The sequence below is a fragment of the Callospermophilus lateralis genome, chromosome 7 (genome assembly GCF_048772815.1).
Source record: "Callospermophilus lateralis isolate mCalLat2 chromosome 7, mCalLat2.hap1, whole genome shotgun sequence".
NCBI classification, from domain to species: domain Eukaryota; kingdom Metazoa; phylum Chordata; class Mammalia; order Rodentia; family Sciuridae; genus Callospermophilus; species Callospermophilus lateralis.
In genome coordinates, this window is record NC_135311.1 from 115695983 (window position 1) to 115715873 (window position 19891).

Sequence of the window (19891 nt, forward strand, 5' to 3'; positions counted from 1 at the left end):
TTTTTGGTACTAGAAATATGGGTTACATAACCAAAAACAGTGATGTTTTATTGGCAAAAATTACAGTAAAAACATGTACAAACATTTCCTGATGTCTTAAATTTGACATCTCTGAATTACAGAGGAACCATTTATTCAGTTTAATTTGGAGCTCATAATGCTCTTCTAGATTGTATTTTACTATTAGGAATTCTTTAAAAATTTTTTATCAGTGCATGATAATTAGACATATTAGTGGGATTTGTTGTTACATGTTCACATATGTATATAACATAATGTGGTCAGTTTCATTCCCTGGAAGCATTCTTTATCTCTGATGTCCAACAAAGTAGCCACTATGTATATGTAGCTCTTTAAGTTTCTATTAAACAAAATTAAAAATTCAGTTGCTGTCATACACAAACTAGATTGCAAGTGTTTAATTGCTGCATGTAGCTGGTGGCTTATTGGACAAAGCAGAAAGAGAATATTTCCAATGTTGCAGAAGTTAGTTCTATTGGCTAGTGCTATTGTAGAATGAGCAGAAAGGGAAATGGATTTTAGTTGCTAGCTGACTCATCTATGGCGCTGAACTGACCAGAATCTGCTGTATACCTCAAAGGGATGCTTTCAGAGAAGCTGAAGACAGCCATGGTATAACTTCTAAGCATGATTTGCTTCTCAGATTTATCAAAGCTTAAAAAGGTTTGTGTTAATCTCTGTCTTAGCTAATTAAGAAATAATTGTTTGAACTGTTTTTAACTTTTGCTTTTGAATTCTGTGGAACTGTATGTATGTGTACTAGTTTTCATGTCATTTGTCATGAAAGTTTTAATTTATAATTAAATTATACCATTCCTTCTTTTAGGAAATACTACGTTTTATACTTTAAGGGGAAAAAATACTTCCTTTTATGATTTTAATAGTAAAGGCTCATGGTAAAACATTAAAAACCAAAAATATTAAAAAATTAAGTCAATTTTAATTCCATTATCCAGAGATAATCTGTTAATATTTTGACAGATATCCTTCTAGAATTTTTATATGCATTACTCTACATATAAATAAATTTATAATAGTGGACTATACTATTTTGAATTGCACTGAAACAAAACGTTAAATGTCTTTTTATATTAGTATACATTTATCATTTCTACTGGCTGCCTGGTATCACACTGTGGATGTATCATTATTTATTTAACCAATCTTTCTTGGATGGATAATTATTTTGGATGTTTTAAATTCATTCTATTATAAATAACAATAACATCCCAATTTACATTTTAAAAGTCAGAGTATACTATTATTAATATAATATAGTCAATATAAAAATTTTCTAAAAGGAATATGGCTAAATTTTAGACAACTGCTGCTTTTGTAAGTTTTATTAACTGTACAATCTTTAAAAAACTAGAGATTCTAGAACCAAAAAGCTAAAACTATCACTATTCAACATTCCTAAACTTAAATGACCTTTTTTAAAAAATGAGGTTGAATTACCTTTTTTTCAAATTTTTTTTAGTTGTAGATGGACACAATACCTTTATTTATTTTTATGTGGTGCTGAGGATCGAACCCAGTGCCTCACACGTGCAAGGCATGGGCTCTACCAGTGAGCCACAACTCCAGCCCCTTAAATGAACTTTTAAGAGAAAACACGATCTCTTGATGTTTCTTTCATGCAAATTTCAAGTTTGTTTAAGAGGAAAAATAGTAGTTAGGAAAGATAGTTAAGAACTGACTCTAGAGCCACACTGATGGGTTTGAATGCCAGTTTCAGCTGTGTGACCTTGGCAAATTAAGACATGCCTCAGTTTCTGTATCATATAGATAAAATGGGATAAATAACAAATGAGTGAAATAGCCACTTCATAAGATCTTTGTGATGAATCTATCAGGATTTTTGTGATGAATGTATCTTGTAACTATAGTATCCTAGTATTTTCTTTGATTGTGTATTATTTCCCTTTATATAAAGGACACAGGACATACATTTATATGTTTTAAATGAAAGGGAATGAAAACATTAATTATTTCTATCTTTCCTTTGTGGAAAGCCTAAGATAGCCTTCATAAATATTATATGGAATTTATTGGCCAATAATCCAAGTAGCTAAATTCTAATTTGTCCCACTGTTCTCTCCAAGAAAGAAACTACATCTTAAAGAGATAAGACATTGTTACAATATTTTCTATAATACCATCACCACACCAGTGATGAATTTATTTCACCCATTCCTAATAATATTTTAGTACCATACAACAGCTGAGAAATTTTAGAGTGTATTTTAATATGATAAAAATTTATAAATTTTTTATAGCAAAGTGTAAGAATTTTATAAATATTCATAAATATTACTGGAATTGATTTCTAAAAATGCTCAACAACTGCCAGAAAGAAACCAGAATTTAGATATTCAAATGTGTATTAAAAAACTAAATTCAGGTTAGGGATGTGACTCAGTGGTACAGTGTCTGCCTAACACGTGTGAGGACCTGTGTTCAATCCCCAGCACCACAAACTAAATAAAACAAGACAACACACACACACAAAACCAAACCAAACCAAACCAAAACAAAAAAACATTAATCTAAATTCCTATAGCAAGAGCCAGATTATTTCCTCTGGTTTCATTAAATGCTGTATTTTATTGAATTATCAGATGAAGCACATTCATTTTTCCCGAGTATAAATGAAAATTTACAATCACTTACTTTGGTTATAAACTCTTACATAAAATAATCTTAATAGGTTTGTTTGTAAGATCAAGTCAGTATTTTTAGGACTGTCTCTAAGAGTTCCCAGTTAAAGAAAATTAAACAAGATACTTAAGCTAAATAAGATGACTTATGATGGGAATCTCAGAATTCTATTTTTATTTTTTATTTATTTTTTGGTGGGGCTTGGGATTGAACCCAGGGCCTCATGCATGTTAGGCACACATTCTACCACTAAGCTACATCACTAGCCCAACAATTCTGTTCATAATATATATGTTTATATTATAAACACATTTATATTATAAACATGTTTATAATATATACATGCTTCCTCTAGGTATCACCTTTTTTTTTTTTTTGCACTGTAATATCTAAACAAAATTCTTTTAAATTCCTCAAATCTAAAATACATTCTTTGTGCAGATTGTTACTGCTCTCTAGGGAAAAAAAGTAAAAAATCAGCACATGGAAAGAGTGATGATTTGTTCCTATTTTGGCCATAGGTTTGCTTTAAGAAACAGTGCTCCCTTCAGAATGGAAGAATTTATCTGCCTCCTGTTTGATGGGGTTCAGAGCTAAGATGGCTGAATAAATAAGCATGGGGGACTGGAATCTCCTTGGAGGCATTCTGGAGGAAGTTCATATTCACTCCACCATGATTGGAAAGATCTGGCTCACCATATTATTCATATTTCGAATGCTTGTTCTGGGAGTAGCAGCTGAAGATGTCTGGAATGATGAGCAGTCTGGCTTCATCTGCAATACACAACAACCAGGTTGCAGAAATGTATGCTATGACCAGGCCTTTCCTATTTCCCTCATTAGATACTGGGTTCTGCAGGTGATATTTGTGTCTTCACCATCTCTGGTCTACATGGGCCATGCTTTATACCGACTGAGAGTTCTAGAGAAAGAGAGGGAGAGGATGAAAGCTCAATTAAGGAGAGAACTGGATGGGATAGAGTTTGAAATGCCTGCGAATCAGAGGAGATTAGAGCAAGAGCTCTGTCAGCTGGAACAAAGGAAACTAAATAAAGCTCCGCTCAGAGGAACCTTGCTTTGCACTTACGTGATACATATTTTCACTCGTTCTGTAGTTGAAGTTGGGTTCATGATTGGACAGTACCTTTTATATGGATTTCACTTAGAGCCTCTATTTAAATGCCATGGTCACCCATGTCCAAATATAATCGATTGTTTTGTTTCAAGACCAACAGAAAAGACAATATTTCTACTTTTTATGCAATCCATAGCCACTGTTTCACTTTTCTTAAACATTTTAGAAATTTTCCACCTAGGTTTTAAAAAAATTAAAAGAGGGCTCTTGGGACAATATAAATCGAGGAATGAACACAATGAATTCTGTGCAAAGTCAAAACAAAGTCTAGCCAAATATCAGAGCACATCTGCAAATTCACTGAAACGACTCCCTTCAGCACCTGATTATAATCTGATAGTGGAAAAACAAACACACAGAGTAGCATATCCAAGTTTAAATTCATCTTCTGTATTTCAGGCAGATCCTGAGAATCATGACTTAAATGATGAGAAAAGCATTTTGGATGAACAGGAAACTAATGAGATGTACACACTTAGTACTACTTGCAGTCACCCTCAACCCATCAGCTCAAAAAATAACAAAGACACTCATAAAATATTTAAAAAAGAAGTTAATGGTAACCACTTGCGGGAAAAAAGAGAAGTTGATGGCAAAGAAAGCAAAAAGAACCATTATTCTAGAGATCACTGTTCTGTTCCAGGTATTGCTATAGATACAGACAACCACATGGGGCAGTCACCCCACACAACTTTCTCCCTGGCAGCAGACTCCTGCACCTGGAAACCTCGGTGGCTCAATACTACCTGGGGTCCCTCTACAGAAGATGCAAACCAAGGGTCATCTCCTATAGGTAACCTCCAGGGCCAGTTCAGAGAGGGCACTATCAGAAACCTTCCTCATTCACAGAGAGACTTCCAACCACTCGACATTCCAAACACTTCTGATTCTTTGGGAGAGTGGTCCTTTGAGTCAAAGTTTATTAGAACCTGCAACAATTCTACGGATTGTCCTCCAAATCATTTAATGTCCTTGACGAACAACTTCATTGGTAGGAGGGTTCCAACAGACCTTCAGATCTGAACAGTTGTTGCTTTTAGATATTCTGCATATTATGTCATCAGAGTAGTAACAGTGGTGGTGGAACATGGAGAAAATAGATAAGGATATTTCTAAAGACCAGCTGTTGTGATAGACAACTGCAAACTCATTCCAGAAATGGAAAACAGCTCTAATTCTGAACTGTGAAGGGGGAAGTTCTAAATTCAAAGAGGTAGGGTAGCCAAATTAGGATGTATTTTTTAACCTCCCTTAAAAATATGCGAAACTGACTTGGGGAAAATCACATGCTCTGATTCGATCCTAAATGGTTTGGGATCAGATTTTTCTTACAGCCTTAGAAAATTGTTCTTGATCTATGTAATTACTCCTTTTAGTTACTAATCCTTTATTTTGGAAACTAGGTTAATGTTGTTTGCCCTGGGACTTAATAACTTAGTTTCTTTATAAACTGCAAACTGATGTGTGTTGAATATAACCATAATATTGCTATCTAGTAAATAAAATATTGAAAAAGATGCAAGACTTTCTCTCACCAGTTCATAGCATCGTGATTCACATTCTGGATTGGAGTCTTTCCTGGCTCTCCTATTCACTGGTCACGTAACCTAGTCATGTCATTTTTTTTTTTTTTTTTTTTTTTTTTTTAAGATTCAAACAGCAATTCTTTATTCCTCACACCGGCCTTCTATAAACACGTTCTGGGGAAATCCACATTCTCTGCCCAAATCCACCACCACTGGGCTTCTGTCTCCCAAAATATATTCTCTAGTCATGTCATTTTACTACCATACTTACCTACAAAGATGTTGTGAGAATTAAAATGAAAAAAAAAAAAAAAAAGAACGAAAGAAAGAAAAAAGAACTATGTTTTAAACGCACTGTACCTTGTGCACAGTAAGCGCTCAAAAGGTTTTATTAGCACATCAGTGCTGATCCTCCAGAGGGCTACTTCAAGTCAGCCACAAAACAAGGAGACTCCAAATGTAAAACTGGAGCCAAAACATATAATTTAAAATATTATTCTCAAGCCATTGGAAATCCAAGAGGCGTCCTGCTTTGGTCGTGCGTACTTTTTCCAGATGAGAGCCAAAAAGTCCAACACACACAGGTCACCACAGCTTCGAAGACCTGGGTTCGAAGGGCGCGCCCTCTACAAGTAGGACGATCTATCCTCCTACGAGGGTGTTAAGCTCCAGGACCCCAAGGCCCCGCCCTCGGGCACCACGCCCACTCCCGGCTCCACCTGGACGCTTACAGCGAGTTGCCAAACCCTCGCCTCTTCGCTAAGCAACCGAACCGCCCTGGGGACCGGAAGAGGAAGGGAAGGCGCTACTCCGACAGCTAGAGGGGCGGGCGTACGCAGTCTCCCTCAGTTCTGCAGGCGCCTGGGGATGCTGAGCGTCCTGGTCGCCATGAAAACAGGCCACACCCCGGCGATGCCGGCCCTTGGTTCGCAAGTGCGCAAGCGCGCGCGCCCCTCCGCGCATGAGCAGTGCTCCTCCAAGCCCGCCAGCCACGGTCTCCGGCGCCAGCTACGCCGCGGCCGCTGTCACTATGGCCCATTACAAAGTGAGGGGGGCGCGGCGTGGCTGGGGGAGTGCGGGCGGTAGCCAGCCGCTGGTCGGCTCCGGGTGGGAGATGGGGGCGCGTGCAGGTTTCGGGGGCCTGAGGCAGCGAGGCGGAGGTGGGGTTGCCAGACTCTAAGCGCCTTCTTCCTGCTCTGGCCCCCGGGCTCGGTCACTGACCCGCGGTGTCTCCTCAGGCCGCCGACTCGAAGCGCGAGCAGTTCCGGAGGTACTTGGAGAAGTCGGGGGTGCTGGACACGCTGACCAAAGGTAAGCATGGCTAGGAGAGGGTTTCACGTGCCCTCGGCGCGGTGCCCCTGACGGGCCACGGCGTGGGGAAAGGAGGGGAACAGGTGGGGCCCGTCTAGGGTCCAGAGAAGAGTGCTTGGGAATGAGCGGGGACCGGCTCGCTCTGGCTGCCAGACGCTGCCTGGTGGGGTAGCCTAGTTCACGCTATTGCTCTCAGCGCGGGGAGTGAAACACTTGCAGCTGTTGCAAAGTCTCTCCAACTTCCGTTGCTTTGCCTGGAGCAGCCGCAGTGAATATGTTTATTGAAGACCTTGAGGTCCCAATTCCTTCCGCTTTACCGAGTTTGCAGAGTCCTCAGAATCTTAAGAAATATTTTCCCTCAAACAAAGAGCAACTTGAGAAATTAGTAGATTTGAAAGTGGGCTGTAAAGTAGTTGAGTGAGGCTTATCCCGAAGTAAGTGAATCACAGACAATTTGGCTGTGGCTTTTCAATTCCCTATTTCTTAGTCTATAGCAATTCCTATTTTGTGTATAAAGTAGAATTGCAGTTTAAAGAACTTGAGGACGCTTCATAAATAGTTATATTGTTTACGCTTTTAAAAATGGAAGTTTACTGTTACACTGTTACATCTCTTTCTTCCTGGATTCAAGATCTAAGTAGACAAGGAAGGTGCTTGAAACAGGAGGATTCCAAGAGATAGTGAAGTACTGCTTACTTAATTAGCTCAGCTGTAATTTGAATGCCTGTTATATACTGCTCTATGCATTGACTGGGATTTTCAAAGATGATGGAATCCTGGCAGGGGTGCAGACATGGAACCATAAGAGAATGAGAAATGACTGGATAATAATATCTGCATTTTGTGCAGAAATAAAGGTTAGGGGAAAATTCTGGGAGAACTCCTGGGTCTAGCAGAAAGCAGGCCTTTTCATTCCCATGCATGGATATGTTGGCAATTTTGAATTGCTTCTTGTCTAGGTTCAGTTAGTAGTTTCCCTCCATCTTTGCAAATAATAAGGAGACACTCTGAAAATGCTGTGTTTGTTGTCTCCCCAAGTATCATAGATGCTTGGAATTTCATTCCTTAGGAAACCCCATACAGTCCCTTTTTTCATTTAAGCAATTAATAGGTGTCTATTCTAGACAGTGGGGCTAGCAATGAAAAAGAAAGAGTTCTTGCCCTCATGAGCTTGCATCCTGGTTGGGGAGACAGATAATCAAGAAATACAGAGTGTCAGCTAGTGGTAGTGTTATAATTTAAAACTAATACCAATGTTAGAAGATAAAATGATGATGGGTAGGATTTGTGTGCCATTTTACACAAGGTAATGGGGGAAAGGCCTTTCTTATGAAGTAACTTTTGAGCAGAGATCTGAATGAGCTAAGTATGTTGTCAAGAGTTCCAGGAAATACAGGTTGAGCATCTCTAATCAGGATATCTAAAATTCAAAATGCTACAAGATTTGAAAAATTTTGAGCACTGACTTGATGCTGCAAGTGGAAAAATTCCACTCCTGACTGCATGTGACATGTATATACATACCTTCAGGCTATGTATATGAGGTGTGCATGAAGTATAAATGAATTTTGTGTTTACTCTTGGGTCCTACTCCCCAAATATCTTATTATGTATATGAAAATATTCCAAAATCTGAAAATATCAGGTATTTGGTGCCAAGCATTTTGGATAAAGAATACTGAAAATGTACATGGTGGCTAAAGTGAGTGAAAGATGGTAAAAGGCAGAAAAGTGACAGTTGTAGAAGATGACCAGAGAGAAGATGCACAGCCTTGTGACTATACAAGGATTTTCCTTCATGAGAGAGATCCCTGGAGGCTTCTTATACCTGTTCACACCCACAAAAATGTAACCCTTCAATCTCCTTAGATAGCCAATCTTTTAAATAAACATCAGAAAACATAGTATCTATTGACAAGATTTATGTAAAAATTTATTTTCATCTTTAAACAGATATTTCACACACAAACATTTATCTATTTATTTTTGAGGTAATACTGGGGATTGAACCCAGTGCCTTGTGCATGTGAGGCAAGCATTTTACTGACTGGGCTATATACCCAGCCCCTCAAATTTATATTTTTTATCCCACTATTTCCAAGAGGATTTGAAATTGCTTATGACAATAAAACACTATAAGAAAATCATTTAGAAGAGGTGGCATTTTAGATGTTTTGAGCACTATATTAACCTCTAAAAAATCCTGGTTAAGGGGCTGGGGTTGTGGCTCAGTGGTAGAGCACTTGCCTAGCATGTGTGAGGCGCTGGGTTTGATTCTCAGCACCACATAAAAATAAATGAGTAAAATAAAGGTCCATCAACATCTAAAAAATATATATTTTTAAAAAAATCCTGGTTAAGGCAAAAGGGGAACATGGTTTGATATAGACTTGTCCGAATAGAAGGATGTGTATTAATTCATAGAAAAACTCAGGAAACTTAGCATTTACATTATGTTTTGCATTTATCAACCTTGTAAATATCACTGACGGAAATTTAGAAACTGAAAGAAATGGAGTGGGAGAAGAAATGGGGAAGCACTGATATTCATGTCTTGTAAAGTTAGGAATTCAATAGAAATCAGTAGAAATGAATGGAAGAAGAATTAGGTTTGAGCATTTAATTTAAAGAAGAAGGTAATAAACAGGAATTAGAGTACTGTAAAAGACAATGAAAGGAGAGAGGACAAGCTGAGAGGACAGTACTGTAAATATACCAACTTCCCAAAAAATACAGTGTATTTCAGCGTTGTTAAAAGTAGTTGCACGTTTGAATTTTTCATACTGTTATTTTAAATTAATAAAGCTGTAAAAATTAAAAGGAACACATACAAATTAGTTTAGAACAGGACTTATTAGAGTTTATATATGTATATTTTTCTTTTTGTATGGAGTTATGTTTTTTGCTTTCAACAAATTTTTCAAAGGGTTCCATGCACAAAACAGTTAACCACTGGTTTAGAGATATTTTTTTTTATCTGAATACAAAATTCCAGGAGGTACTCATTCAATACAAGATGATCAACATAGTCCTCACATGAGTTATTAGATATGAAACTACTGTAGTATATATTTTAATGCTGATTTGAGCATGTGGTTACTGGCAACGTTTTTGGTTGGTGTTTTTTAGCATATTGTGTATGATACTTCATTCTTGAACATTTTGAAATGAAAGCTTCTTCAAGTAATTACCACAGCCTTACTCTTTCCTAAAGTTTTCTTAAATTTATTTTTTCCCCATAATTCTATCTAGTGCAGGTCACTGCGTTTAATTGGATTACTACATCTACCTCTTAACTGTTGTTCTTCCTGCCATTATCCTTGACCCACTTCAGTCGGTCTTCCACTAAAGTGGATCCTGTAACTAAAGGCCAACAAAACTTACATGACCCTCTGTACTATGGCCTCTGACCACCTTTCCAGCCACATTACCCATAACTCCATCCAGCTGTACTTGATATGTCAGTTTTAGGTCTATCCTTCCCTTAGGATGCCGCCTTTGTTTGATGCCCAATTCTTTCAGTGTGCTCCCAAATGTACTATTTAGCATTGCTGCTTGATACTCTTTCTTATATAATTCCTTACTTTAGAATTGAACTGTAAATTAGTTGGGAGCAGGGACTTTGTTCACCACTATATGGACAGTCTTAGCAGTGTGCTTGGCACTTAGTATTTACTGAGATATGGAATATAATTTCTGCCATTCAAATTTAAGACTTTAATTGTTGCTCTTTCTGCTTTTTGATTTGCAGTGTTGGTAGCCTTATATGAAGAACCAGAGAAACCTAATAGTGCTTTGGAGTATCCTTTTCATCTTTGAAGTCAGAAAAAGGCCTTATTATTGAAATTCTTATTTTTTCACATACATAATAACCTTTAAAATACTTTTGCTTATTGAAAAGGTTATTTTCCTTTTTTTAATATTTATTTTTTTAGTTATAGTTGGACACAATATCTTTATTTACTTGTTTTTATGTGGTGCTGAGGGTTGAACCCAAGGCTAGGGAGCGCTCTACTGCTGAGCCACAATCCCAGCCCTCCATTCTGTTTTTTGACAATGATATCTGGGTAAATGTTGGTGGGTGGGTGATTATGGTCTTGGATATTGATTCTATTCTGGGCTAGTTCATTAATTCCATTCAGCTTTAAGAAGTAAAGTTCTTAACATTGATATTAGTTTTTTAAAGCATCACTTAGGAGCTGCTACCCCAGAAAATCCAGAAATAGAGTTGCTCCGCTTAGAACTGGCAGAAATGAAAGAAAAATATGAAGCTACTGTAGAAGAAAATAAAAAACTGAAAGCAAAGGTAAATTTTTAAGGAATTCATGTTAAAAATACATTTTCCTCTAGTGATTATATGATCATAACCTCACTAAAATGCACAACTGGGGAAGGAGGAGGGTGAATATCAATGTGAATCAAATGCAAGGCAAATTTATGCCCATCTAAAAAAATCACAAGACAGACTGTACATAGAATAAGCAAAGTGTGGTCAAGAAGAGGTTCTTGGGAACCTGCATCAACAGAAAGATAGAAACATTGGTTATGGCTGCTTTTAAGCAAATGGATAATTCTAAAATTCTTAGTTTAGGGGCACTGCTTGTAAATGGTACTTCCTAGAGTTGTGCAGTGCATAATCTGCACTGTCATTTGGTAGCCCCTGTGTTAACAAATTTACAGAAGTAAATTGCACTTAATTTTATCTAGGCTTATATTTTTTTCTTTGTTTCAACTCCCACAAGAACTTGCAAAAACTTCAAATCATCAACTAAGCCTTTGAGATTTTACTGCATTCTGAATCACATAGTACATTTTATGTTACTCTAGGTATTTCTCATAATGTGTTTTATGATCTCAATAACTCTGAGATAAGTAAAACAGATACTCAGGCCATTTTATAGGTGAGAGAATTTAAAGCACAGTGAAGTTAACAAACATTTCAAGTATGACACCTAATTGGAAGAGTACAAAACTTATCCAGGTTAAGGAAGCACAACTTAATATATTAAAGAAAATGCAGTATCTTAAATTATCTAAGATTCCCAAGTGCTAGTAAACTCTGGCACCTTTTAAGTCAAAGACATTACTTTTTTTTTTTTTTTTGTAAGTCAAAGACATAGACTAGCCATATTAATACTCATTACCTAACTCTTTCCCCTCTACTTTTTGTTTTGTTTTGTTTTGAACCCAGAGGTGCTTTACCATTGAGCCACATCCCTAGCCTTTTTTTGTTTTTGGACAGGGACTGGCTTAGTAGCTGAGACTGGTCTTGAAATAGAGATCCTCCTGTCTTAGCCTCCCGGCTCACTGGGATTACAGGCATACATGACCACACTGGCTTCCTCTACTTTTTAGGGGAAATTTCAGTAAACTTTTGGTGGAGTGGAAGAAAGTTCCTTATTATAAAGCATAGTATCTTTATGAAGACTTAGATTATTGTAAGATTTGAACAGTTCAGTCATGAACTGAAATTGTAGTTTCTCAGTAACATTAATGTTTAAATGAAAAGGGCTTTCATTAGGTTTGATTATATTAAATCTTAAATTATTGTTTTAGAAAGCATAGTTTCTATAAACTTATTACTGATTCAGAAGCTAAATTGAATATAATAAACTCATTTTGTTTTATTAACTTTTTACCCAATTTAGAATAAAATTCACCTAAACTCCTCTGTCTTTACCCCATAGCTTGCTCAGTATGAACCACCTCAGGAGGAGAAGCGTGCTGAATAGGATTCTTCTCAGTTGAAAAGACACTGAAAAAATGGTTTTGTATGACTTGAATAGTTTGTATAGTATATAATCTTTTCTGAACAGATGCTATAAAACTCTTTTAATATGTTAAATTCACACTTCAACTGTTATAAACACACATACTTAGAATCACCAATAAAAACTCAATATAACTTGCTTTGGGTCTTAAAGCAGAAGAATCCAAAGTGAATCCTGAAAAAAAATTAATCTAATTCATTAAAAGATATCTATTTATTAGTCTGATTAGGAATAATGGTACTAGTTGTATTTTAGCCAAGGAAGATTAGCATGGAGGTATTCCTTGGTTTAGTTCAGGATATAAGAATAGATAGAATCATTCTCGACAATGAAGATGACAGTGTTTATATTCTCTTTAGGCAGCTGGAGAGATCTGTGTGACAAGATGCTTTTGCATGGGTTCCCACGAATCATCTTCTCTTATTTATATAATGCAGAACAAATAACTCTTCTTTGCCACCACTTTGCCTTAGATAACTGTGTGTGTGCCAGTTTAACTCTGACACCACGTTTTCCTTCTATGCAATCATGCCCTATCTGATAATGTTGCCTTGTTTTGCTGTGTGCTTTATTGGGTCCTAGTTGCACATTAGCCTGTCTGTTTTTCAATTTGATTAATAATGCAGTTACCCTGATTGTAATTTATGTAATTTTAAACAGGATCACACTATTACCCTGCCTTACTTAGTTGCTTAGTTGAGCACAGAAGTAATATAAAATTCTGGTTCATGCACAAACTGGAATGAGAAGAGGAATGAGCCATATATCATGGGCAATGTTGGGTATAATTATATAGTGGTTTTTCCCCTCAAAGTATTTTTCTAATTTTCAATTCATTTTATCTTCATTATCCCTGTGAAGTAGGTAGGGCAAGTAAGAGGGGAGGTTGGGCACTGAATTTTTAGGCCAAAGACTGATATTACAAACTATTTGCTAACTACAGAACCTTGGGCACATCAGTTAACTGCTCTTAGATTCACTTTCCTCATCTGTTAATTGAGAAGAATGTGCTGCCTACCTCACAGGGTTGTTGTGAGGGTCAAATGAGAATGTATGTGAAAGATTTGTAAATGGTAAACCACTATATTCTTGTTTGTTAGTCTTTTTCCTTTTCTTTTGGAAGACTTACAGTCTTTTTGTTTTGTTGTATTAATCACTTATTTTCCTCACTGATAGAGTGGCATTTTGAAGAAATGTTCCTATTTCATGTATTCCATCCCTATTGTTAGAGAACCTATCTTTATTCAAAACACATTCAAAGCAAGCTGGTTTAACTAGCAAAGACACACCTGCTGAAAACTGACCAGGCCAATTATATGGGCATTTAAATCAGTTGTGTTGACAGCAATGTGGCTGATTTGTCTCTTCTAGTCACAAGTTTGTTTTTGGAGAATGCCAGATACTACTGGAAGAATATTTACTTGGATAGATTTCTCTTCTTCTTTTTGGAGTGCCTTCTATGTGGACAGCAGTAGCTAAGGGCTGGGTGTAATAAAAATGAATGACTTGAAGTAGTTTATAAAACAGGCACATAAACAATTACAAAGTTAGGATGTGCTAAAAAATGTAAGAATAATAAAACATGACCCCATGGGGGTTCTAGAAGAGAGGGAAGACTTGGCTTCTTGAAGCAGTTGATGTGGCAGCAGTCCCTTTGTGGATACGGACAAGCACTTTTTTTTTTTTTTCCCTGTCAGCAAACCCTCTTGTTTTTTTAGTATTACTATTTATGTCAACAAATTAGTGACACTCTCTTGTACCATCCCTTTGGACAGAATGGCAACAAATGGGTTGGATAATCACACCTTAAGTGGAAATGACCTGCTTTTAACTGCTGTACCATCCAGTGATGTTTCAGAATTTGGGGTCAGCCTGGCTTCTGGAGAGCCTCTTCAACATTTCTATCAAGGATTTGGATGAAGACTGTGTATATACTCAATGGATTAGAAAATGGATCTCTTCAGTCCTGCTATACTTCAGCCGACTTATCTATAAAATATAGATTTCACATCTTACCTACCTCACAAGGTTATTGTAAGGATAAATATGAATGTAACAAGTGCCTTCAAAACTGCAAAAGAATTACATACAGATCAGGAGGTAATAATGACAAAAGTGTGAGTGCCACAAAATTGGAAGGGCTGGTTGGTAGACAATATTGGAACAAATTTTGAAATGGTTATCTATCTAGAGTACCCAAATGCTGGGCCCAAACCACAAGTTGAAGATCAAATCTTAGAAATGTAGTTATACTAGTTTAAGAAATAAGATTGCCAACAAAATAGTTCCAGTGATGGCCAGTGTGAGCTACTTATATTCTATAGATACTTTAAAAAAAAAAAAAAAATCCATTCTGGAAAGGATTAGGGGAAAGAATACTGTGTGGGGCAGTACTGCTCTCTAAGTGCCAGACATTGGAAGCTTGAATGCATATAAAGGAAGAACAGCCAATAGGGAAAGGGAATTTGAAAATATAAGGCTGTGCTGTTCAATATGGTTGCTCTTAGCTGCATGTGGCAATTAACATTAAATAAAAATAATTCAGTTCCTTAGTCACACTGGCAATGGGTCTAGTGCTCAATCCACATGTGGCCAGTGGCTACCATATTGAACAGCAGAAATTCAGAACATTTCTATCATTACAGAAAGTTCTATGGATGTTTAGTGTGGAATAGAGAAGACTGTCTTGATGGGTTAATGAAGACTGCAGTTTAATATTTGAAGGGCTGTTATGAAAACATTATATTGTGCTCCATTTTAGGCTTCAGAATATGATTGTTGACTTGCATAAGAAAGTTTTAAGCAAAACTCTACCACAATGGAATGGCTGCCTTTTGAGAAAGTGAGCTCTCCTCCTTTGGAATATAGTCCTAGATGTGCATGAAGTGTACTCTGCCTTCATAATCAAGTCTCCTTGGAAAACCACCCCAACCTTTTAAAAACGTGTATGCTGTACTTTGTTGTCAAATTTCCTTCTAGAGACTGAAAAGCAACAATTCTTGTATTTTTTCTCAAACATTCTTGGTAACCAACATTTGCTTTAGTGTGCTTCCGTTATTCTTTCCTTGGGTCTCTAATCAGAAAAGATCAGAGAAGCAGCGTTCTACGGTGGCGGTGGGGTGGGGTGGTGGAATTACTGGAGAAGTAAAGTTTTGGCTATGTGGGAAGGACAGGAAATTGAGTCCTGCTGAGTTTGAAGTGGTAGCAGCTTTCACTACCAGCTATTTGCTGAAGAAAGAAAGTCTACCTTGGTTGCATTTGCTTTCCTATCACGGTCCTACTACTTGCTAAATGAAGCTATCACACACACCCATGACTGCCTTGGTTGAGGCTTTGCCTTCCAGCTGGCTCATCCTTCATACTTCTGCTCACCCCAACTGCATCCATCCGTCTAGACCTACTCAGACGCCAATTCTCCCGCATTTCATCTGTGCCTAAGTCATTGCCACACAATATCTCGTGCTAAGGCTACTTACGCAGAGGTCCGATCTCTTAAATCTTCAAGCAGTTGTGAGGGCAGGCAGGTCGAAGTCGGTTCCAGTTTCAAGCCCCTTGTTAGATACTCAGGACGTCACAGGCATCAATAAGTATCGGTTCGGCGAGTACAATTGGAGGAGGAGGACAATCGGTTCTTCCCCCAAAGCACAGCATCTCCCCTTGTGGTGCTCTCGAGAGCTCGGAAGAAGGTAGAGAAACTGAGGAGCACTGTGAGTGCAGGGCAGGACCAAGGTGCGTGCAGGCTGCGCCCGGGGCAGAGAGACAGAGAGCCCGGCGAGAGGCGCGGCCGAGCCGCCCTCCTCGTGACTCCTCCTCCCCCCTCTGCTGCTGGGAGTCAGGTGATTCCGGGCACGTGATGGGCACCACCTACCCTGCTGCTTCCGAGTGGCGGCTCGGGCAGCCAATGAAGGGTTGGACCCCAGCTCCGGGCCTATGAGAGTCGGGCTGTGCGGGGGGGCGGGCCGGACGGCGGCGGCTGCCGGGGGCGGGGGCGGCGGCAGCGGCGGCGGCGGCGGCGGCCTGGCCTGGCCTGGCCTGTCAGGGCGCGGGCGGCGGCGGTCCAGCACCATGTCCCTGCAGTACGGGGCGGAGGAGACGCCCCTCGCCGGTAGTTACGGCGCGGCGGATTCGTTCCCAAAGGACTTCGGCTACGGCGTGGAGGAGGAAGAAGAGGAGGCGGCGGCGGCGGGCGGCGGGGTTGGGGCGGGGGCCGGCGGCGGCTGTGGCCCGGGGGGCGCTGACAGCTCCAAGCCGAGGATTCTGCTCATGGGGCTGCGGCGCAGCGGCAAGTCCTCCATCCAGAAGGTGAGTGGAACCGTGCCGGGTCCTCCCGCCCTCCCTCCGCTCCCCTCCAGGGGCTCAGGTGGCCGCAGGCGTGGAGGCCCGGAGGAGGGCGGCGGCTGCGCTGGCCTAGCGCTGGGTCCCAGCGCACTTTCTCTTGCACTTCTGCGAGCGAGCGCGGAGCGGGACCCCCACCTCTGCGTCCACACCCAAGTCAGCTGAGGCCGAGTGGGTCGCCGAAGGCGAAACTGACTGGAGAGAGGCAGGTGCGCGGTGGCACGCCCTAGACCTCCGCCACTGGGACACAGCCCCTGTGGCATTGACGGGGCGAGACGTATTCTCCAGATCTCACTTGGAGAACTTGTTTGATTTCCTCGCCTGCCTCATCTCACTTTAGGTGATCCGAGTTTGCAAGGATTCCCAGCGGAGCCCTAAGGAGCAGCGTCAAAAAGAGTTGTGACTAAGGCACTGGGCCTTTAAATACTTTGTTACTAGCCTGCAGGAGTCTTGGCTGTAACAGTTTTGGGAATTGGGTACTACCACTGTACCTACTTTAGTACTTGTGACCTGGTGAGTGTAGTTACTCGTGGTATTCTCCCTGTAGGTGTGTACTTAGAAAAATCTTTGGAAACTTTGAAAATGTTTTGCAGATATCAGTCCATTTGTTTTCACTTTAGATTTGTCGAGAACGAATGGAGGACTGGATACTGTTTGGTAAAGGGGAAAATAGAGGCAGAGTTGACATTTTCCATCCTCATTATACACAAAACGAACTTCTAAACGAATGTCGCACACACCTAGTCTTTCCCTCTTTCTGCTTGTTGCAGAGGTCTGTCCAAAAAAAAGTCTTTGTGGTATTTCGTAGATGTGGTGTTTTTAAAATGTAGTCTTCTGAATTAACTTCATTACTGTGTTTTATTTACTTTGCTGCTTACCTCTACAGCGACTTGAGTGTACTTACTGTAGGTTTTTAGCAAACTGATTTTAGTTCTTCTCATTTGTTACAAAACCTTGGAAGTAAACTGTTTTTTCTCTTCTAGGCTGTAACAGCGAGGCAAATTAGTTTTATATTAGGATTGTATGGATTGTGAATACTGTGATTCTTGACAATTGCATTTACCATTTCATTTCTCGAGGGAGCTACCTATCACCTGTCAGCTCTGGCAGCCCCCCCCCCCCTTTTTGGGTGTAATTACTCCCTTTGTTGTATTTCATCCACAAGACTGCAAACTCAGTGAGGGCAGGATCTGGTATGTTTCATGTTTTTTATTCCTCAGAGTCTGGGGTAGGCATTGGAGTAATTTTTTAATGAATGAAACTTCTTAAATTTTAGCTACAAAACTTTTGTAATTTTAAAGGAGATTGTGGTGAGTATAGATCCCTACAAAAGCAAACAAACAAAACCAAAAGACAGTCCCCCCCAAAAAATAAAAAAACAAAACAACAACAATGTAGGCGCCACAGAGTGCTACTGCTAGTGCTGAGTATGGTGCAGAGGAAACAGAAAAAAAAAAAAGTTTCAGCTTCAAAAAAGATTGAATGGAAATTGGTTTGGTGTTTTCTTTAGTCATAATTAAAAAGGTAATGAGCACCAATGCATTTATTAACATTTAGTTTTTACCTTAAGTGGTTTTTTTTGCTACAAGATCAAATTTTTTAATATTAATCCAGGATGGAGTTTTAAATTTAAATTCTGAAGTTGAACAGCCATAAAATTGTCTTGTTTTTCCTAACAGGTGGTGTTCCATAAGATGTCACCCAATGAGACCCTCTTTTTGGAAAGTACCAACAAGATTTATAAAGACGACATTTCCAATAGCTCCTTTGTGAATTTCCAGATTTGGGATTTTCCTGGGCAGATGGACTTTTTTGACCCAACCTTTGACTACGAGATGATCTTCAGGGGAACAGGAGCATTGATATATGTTATTGATGCACAGGTAGTTAGAAATAATGATGTTTACTTCTCTTCCCTGGTGGCAAAAAGATGTAGAAACAACAGAAAGTTGTTTATCTTCTTTGTCATTTGTTTACAACTCTTCTTTGCCAGTGGATTCCATAATACTGTGATATGCAATTGCAGAGGTGCTTTGGGAACAGGCATGTCATTGCAGTTTGAAAGAATCAGTTGGTTAGGAGATGTAGTTTACATTGTGAGTCCTAGTTAATGAGCAGTTAACATTGGCTTTCTGGTAAATTTTGTTACACATTATTATTAGCTACTATAATAGTGCTATAACTCATCAAAAATATCCTGTCAGTGCCCATAGTATAAGATGGACTGTGAGAACTGAGTCAGTATATATTAGAGTGATTATTTCCTTAATTGTCCAAATTGAATTTAGTCCAACAAGCATTTATTGAAGACCTAACCTGTGGCAGGCAGTCAGATGAAAGGTACATGTCCCTATTCTTAGGAAGCTAGCTTTCTATAAGCTTAAATATTAGTTAGGAATGGGTTCTGAGTGATGACCCTATAATGGATGCTTTCACATGCTTGATCTTATTTAATCATCACAACATTGTGAGGCTGGTATTGTAATTCCAGTGTTACAGATGAATAAACTGAGATCACAGAGTTGAAGCAACTTGCCTTAAGTCACACACCTAATAAATGGCAGAGCTGGGATTACTTTAAAAAATGTTGGGAAGAATTGTCCATGTCCCTTTTCCTTTATACAATCAGTATTAAAAATTACAGGCATTAATTTGGGAATTGAATTTTTTATCTTAAGTTGAAGAACTACTTATTAGTATGTTTGAGTGCTTGAATATTTATGAATAATTTAGGATAATATATTTTCTGTGGTTGGGGAAAGAGGTGGTTTGAGTCTTTCTTAACTCATTACTTGCCTTTTGTAAGATTCTTTTTAAAAAATATTTTGTTCTGACTTACAGGATGACTACATGGAGGCTTTAACAAGACTTCACATTACTGTTTCTAAAGCCTACAAAGTTAACCCAGACATGAATTTTGAGGTTTTTATTCACAAAGTTGATGGTCTGTCTGATGATCACAAAATAGAAACACAGAGGGACATTCATCAGAGGGCCAATGATGACCTTGCAGATGCTGGGCTAGAAAAACTTCATCTTAGGTAACAATATGTGTGTTTGATATGAGAGCCCTGAAAAAACAACATGTGTGTTTGATATGAGAGCCCTGTAGATGTATTCCCATCTCTGTC

The 19891-nt window shown here is 38.8% G+C and overlaps 4 protein-coding genes across 20 annotated transcripts in view; 3 read left to right on the forward strand and 1 right to left on the reverse strand.

Moving 5' to 3' along the window:
- Nucleotides 1–16233, reverse strand: part of LOC143403080 (uncharacterized) — a 66147-nt gene extending 49914 nt beyond the window's left edge. For 6 of the 13 annotated variants that reach the window (XR_013091819.2, XR_013091821.1, XR_013091817.2 and 3 more), the window contains exons 1-2: nt 5615–6117; nt 3379–3456 (exon numbers count right to left, since the gene is read on the reverse strand). The gene's annotated coding sequence lies outside the window, so the exon portion shown is untranslated. Of the gene's footprint in view, nt 1–3378; nt 3457–5614; nt 6118–15901 lie in introns of those variants that run through there. The other 7 variants (XR_013091826.2, XR_013091825.2, XR_013091827.2 and 4 more) reach the window with 3 other exon arrangements.
- Gja9 (gap junction protein alpha 9) lies at nt 495–5236 on the forward strand. Its single transcript, XM_076860691.1, has 2 exons — nt 495–684; nt 3204–5236. Exon 2 carries the CDS (start codon nt 3299–3301, stop codon nt 4838–4840), a length of 1542 nt encoding a protein of 513 aa, XP_076716806.1. The 5' UTR covers nt 495–684; nt 3204–3298; the 3' UTR covers nt 4841–5236.
- On the forward strand, nt 6283–13516 carry Mycbp (MYC binding protein). Its single transcript, XM_076860695.2, has 5 exons — nt 6283–6388; nt 6582–6654; nt 10406–10454; nt 10831–10960; nt 12342–13516. Exons 1-5 carry the CDS (start codon nt 6305–6307, stop codon nt 12384–12386), a joined length of 381 nt encoding a protein of 126 aa, XP_076716810.1. The 5' UTR covers nt 6283–6304; the 3' UTR covers nt 12387–13516.
- Nucleotides 16234–16421: 188 nt separating the features above from the next.
- Nucleotides 16422–19891, forward strand: part of Rragc (Ras related GTP binding C) — a 134830-nt gene continuing 131360 nt past the window's right edge. For all 5 annotated transcript variants that reach the window (XM_076860699.1, XM_076860700.1, XM_076860701.1 and 2 more), the window contains exons 1-3: nt 16422–16727; nt 18440–18643; nt 19602–19801. In XM_076860699.1, the coding sequence (XP_076716814.1) occupies nt 16491–16727; nt 18440–18643; nt 19602–19801 (641 nt within the window). In that variant the 5' untranslated portion in view covers nt 16422–16490. The remainder of the gene's footprint in view (nt 16728–18439; nt 18644–19601; nt 19802–19891) is intronic.

Bases quoted from the DNA above. Each gene is read 5' to 3' on its own strand.
- Gja9 (XM_076860691.1), top strand. From the start codon at position 3,299: ATGGGGGACTGGAATCTCCTTGGAGGCATTCTGGAGGAAGTTCATATT.
- Mycbp (XM_076860695.2), top strand. From the start codon at position 6,305: ATGAGCAGTGCTCCTCCAAGCCCGCCAGCCACGGTCTCCGGCGCCAGC. The intron at 6,655-10,405 runs GTAAGCATGGCT...TTTGATTTGCAG, and splicing joins GCTGGACACGCTGACCAAAG to TGTTGGTAGCCTTATATGAA. The intron at 10,961-12,341 runs GTAAATTTTTAA...TTTACCCCATAG, and splicing joins ATAAAAAACTGAAAGCAAAG to CTTGCTCAGTATGAACCACC.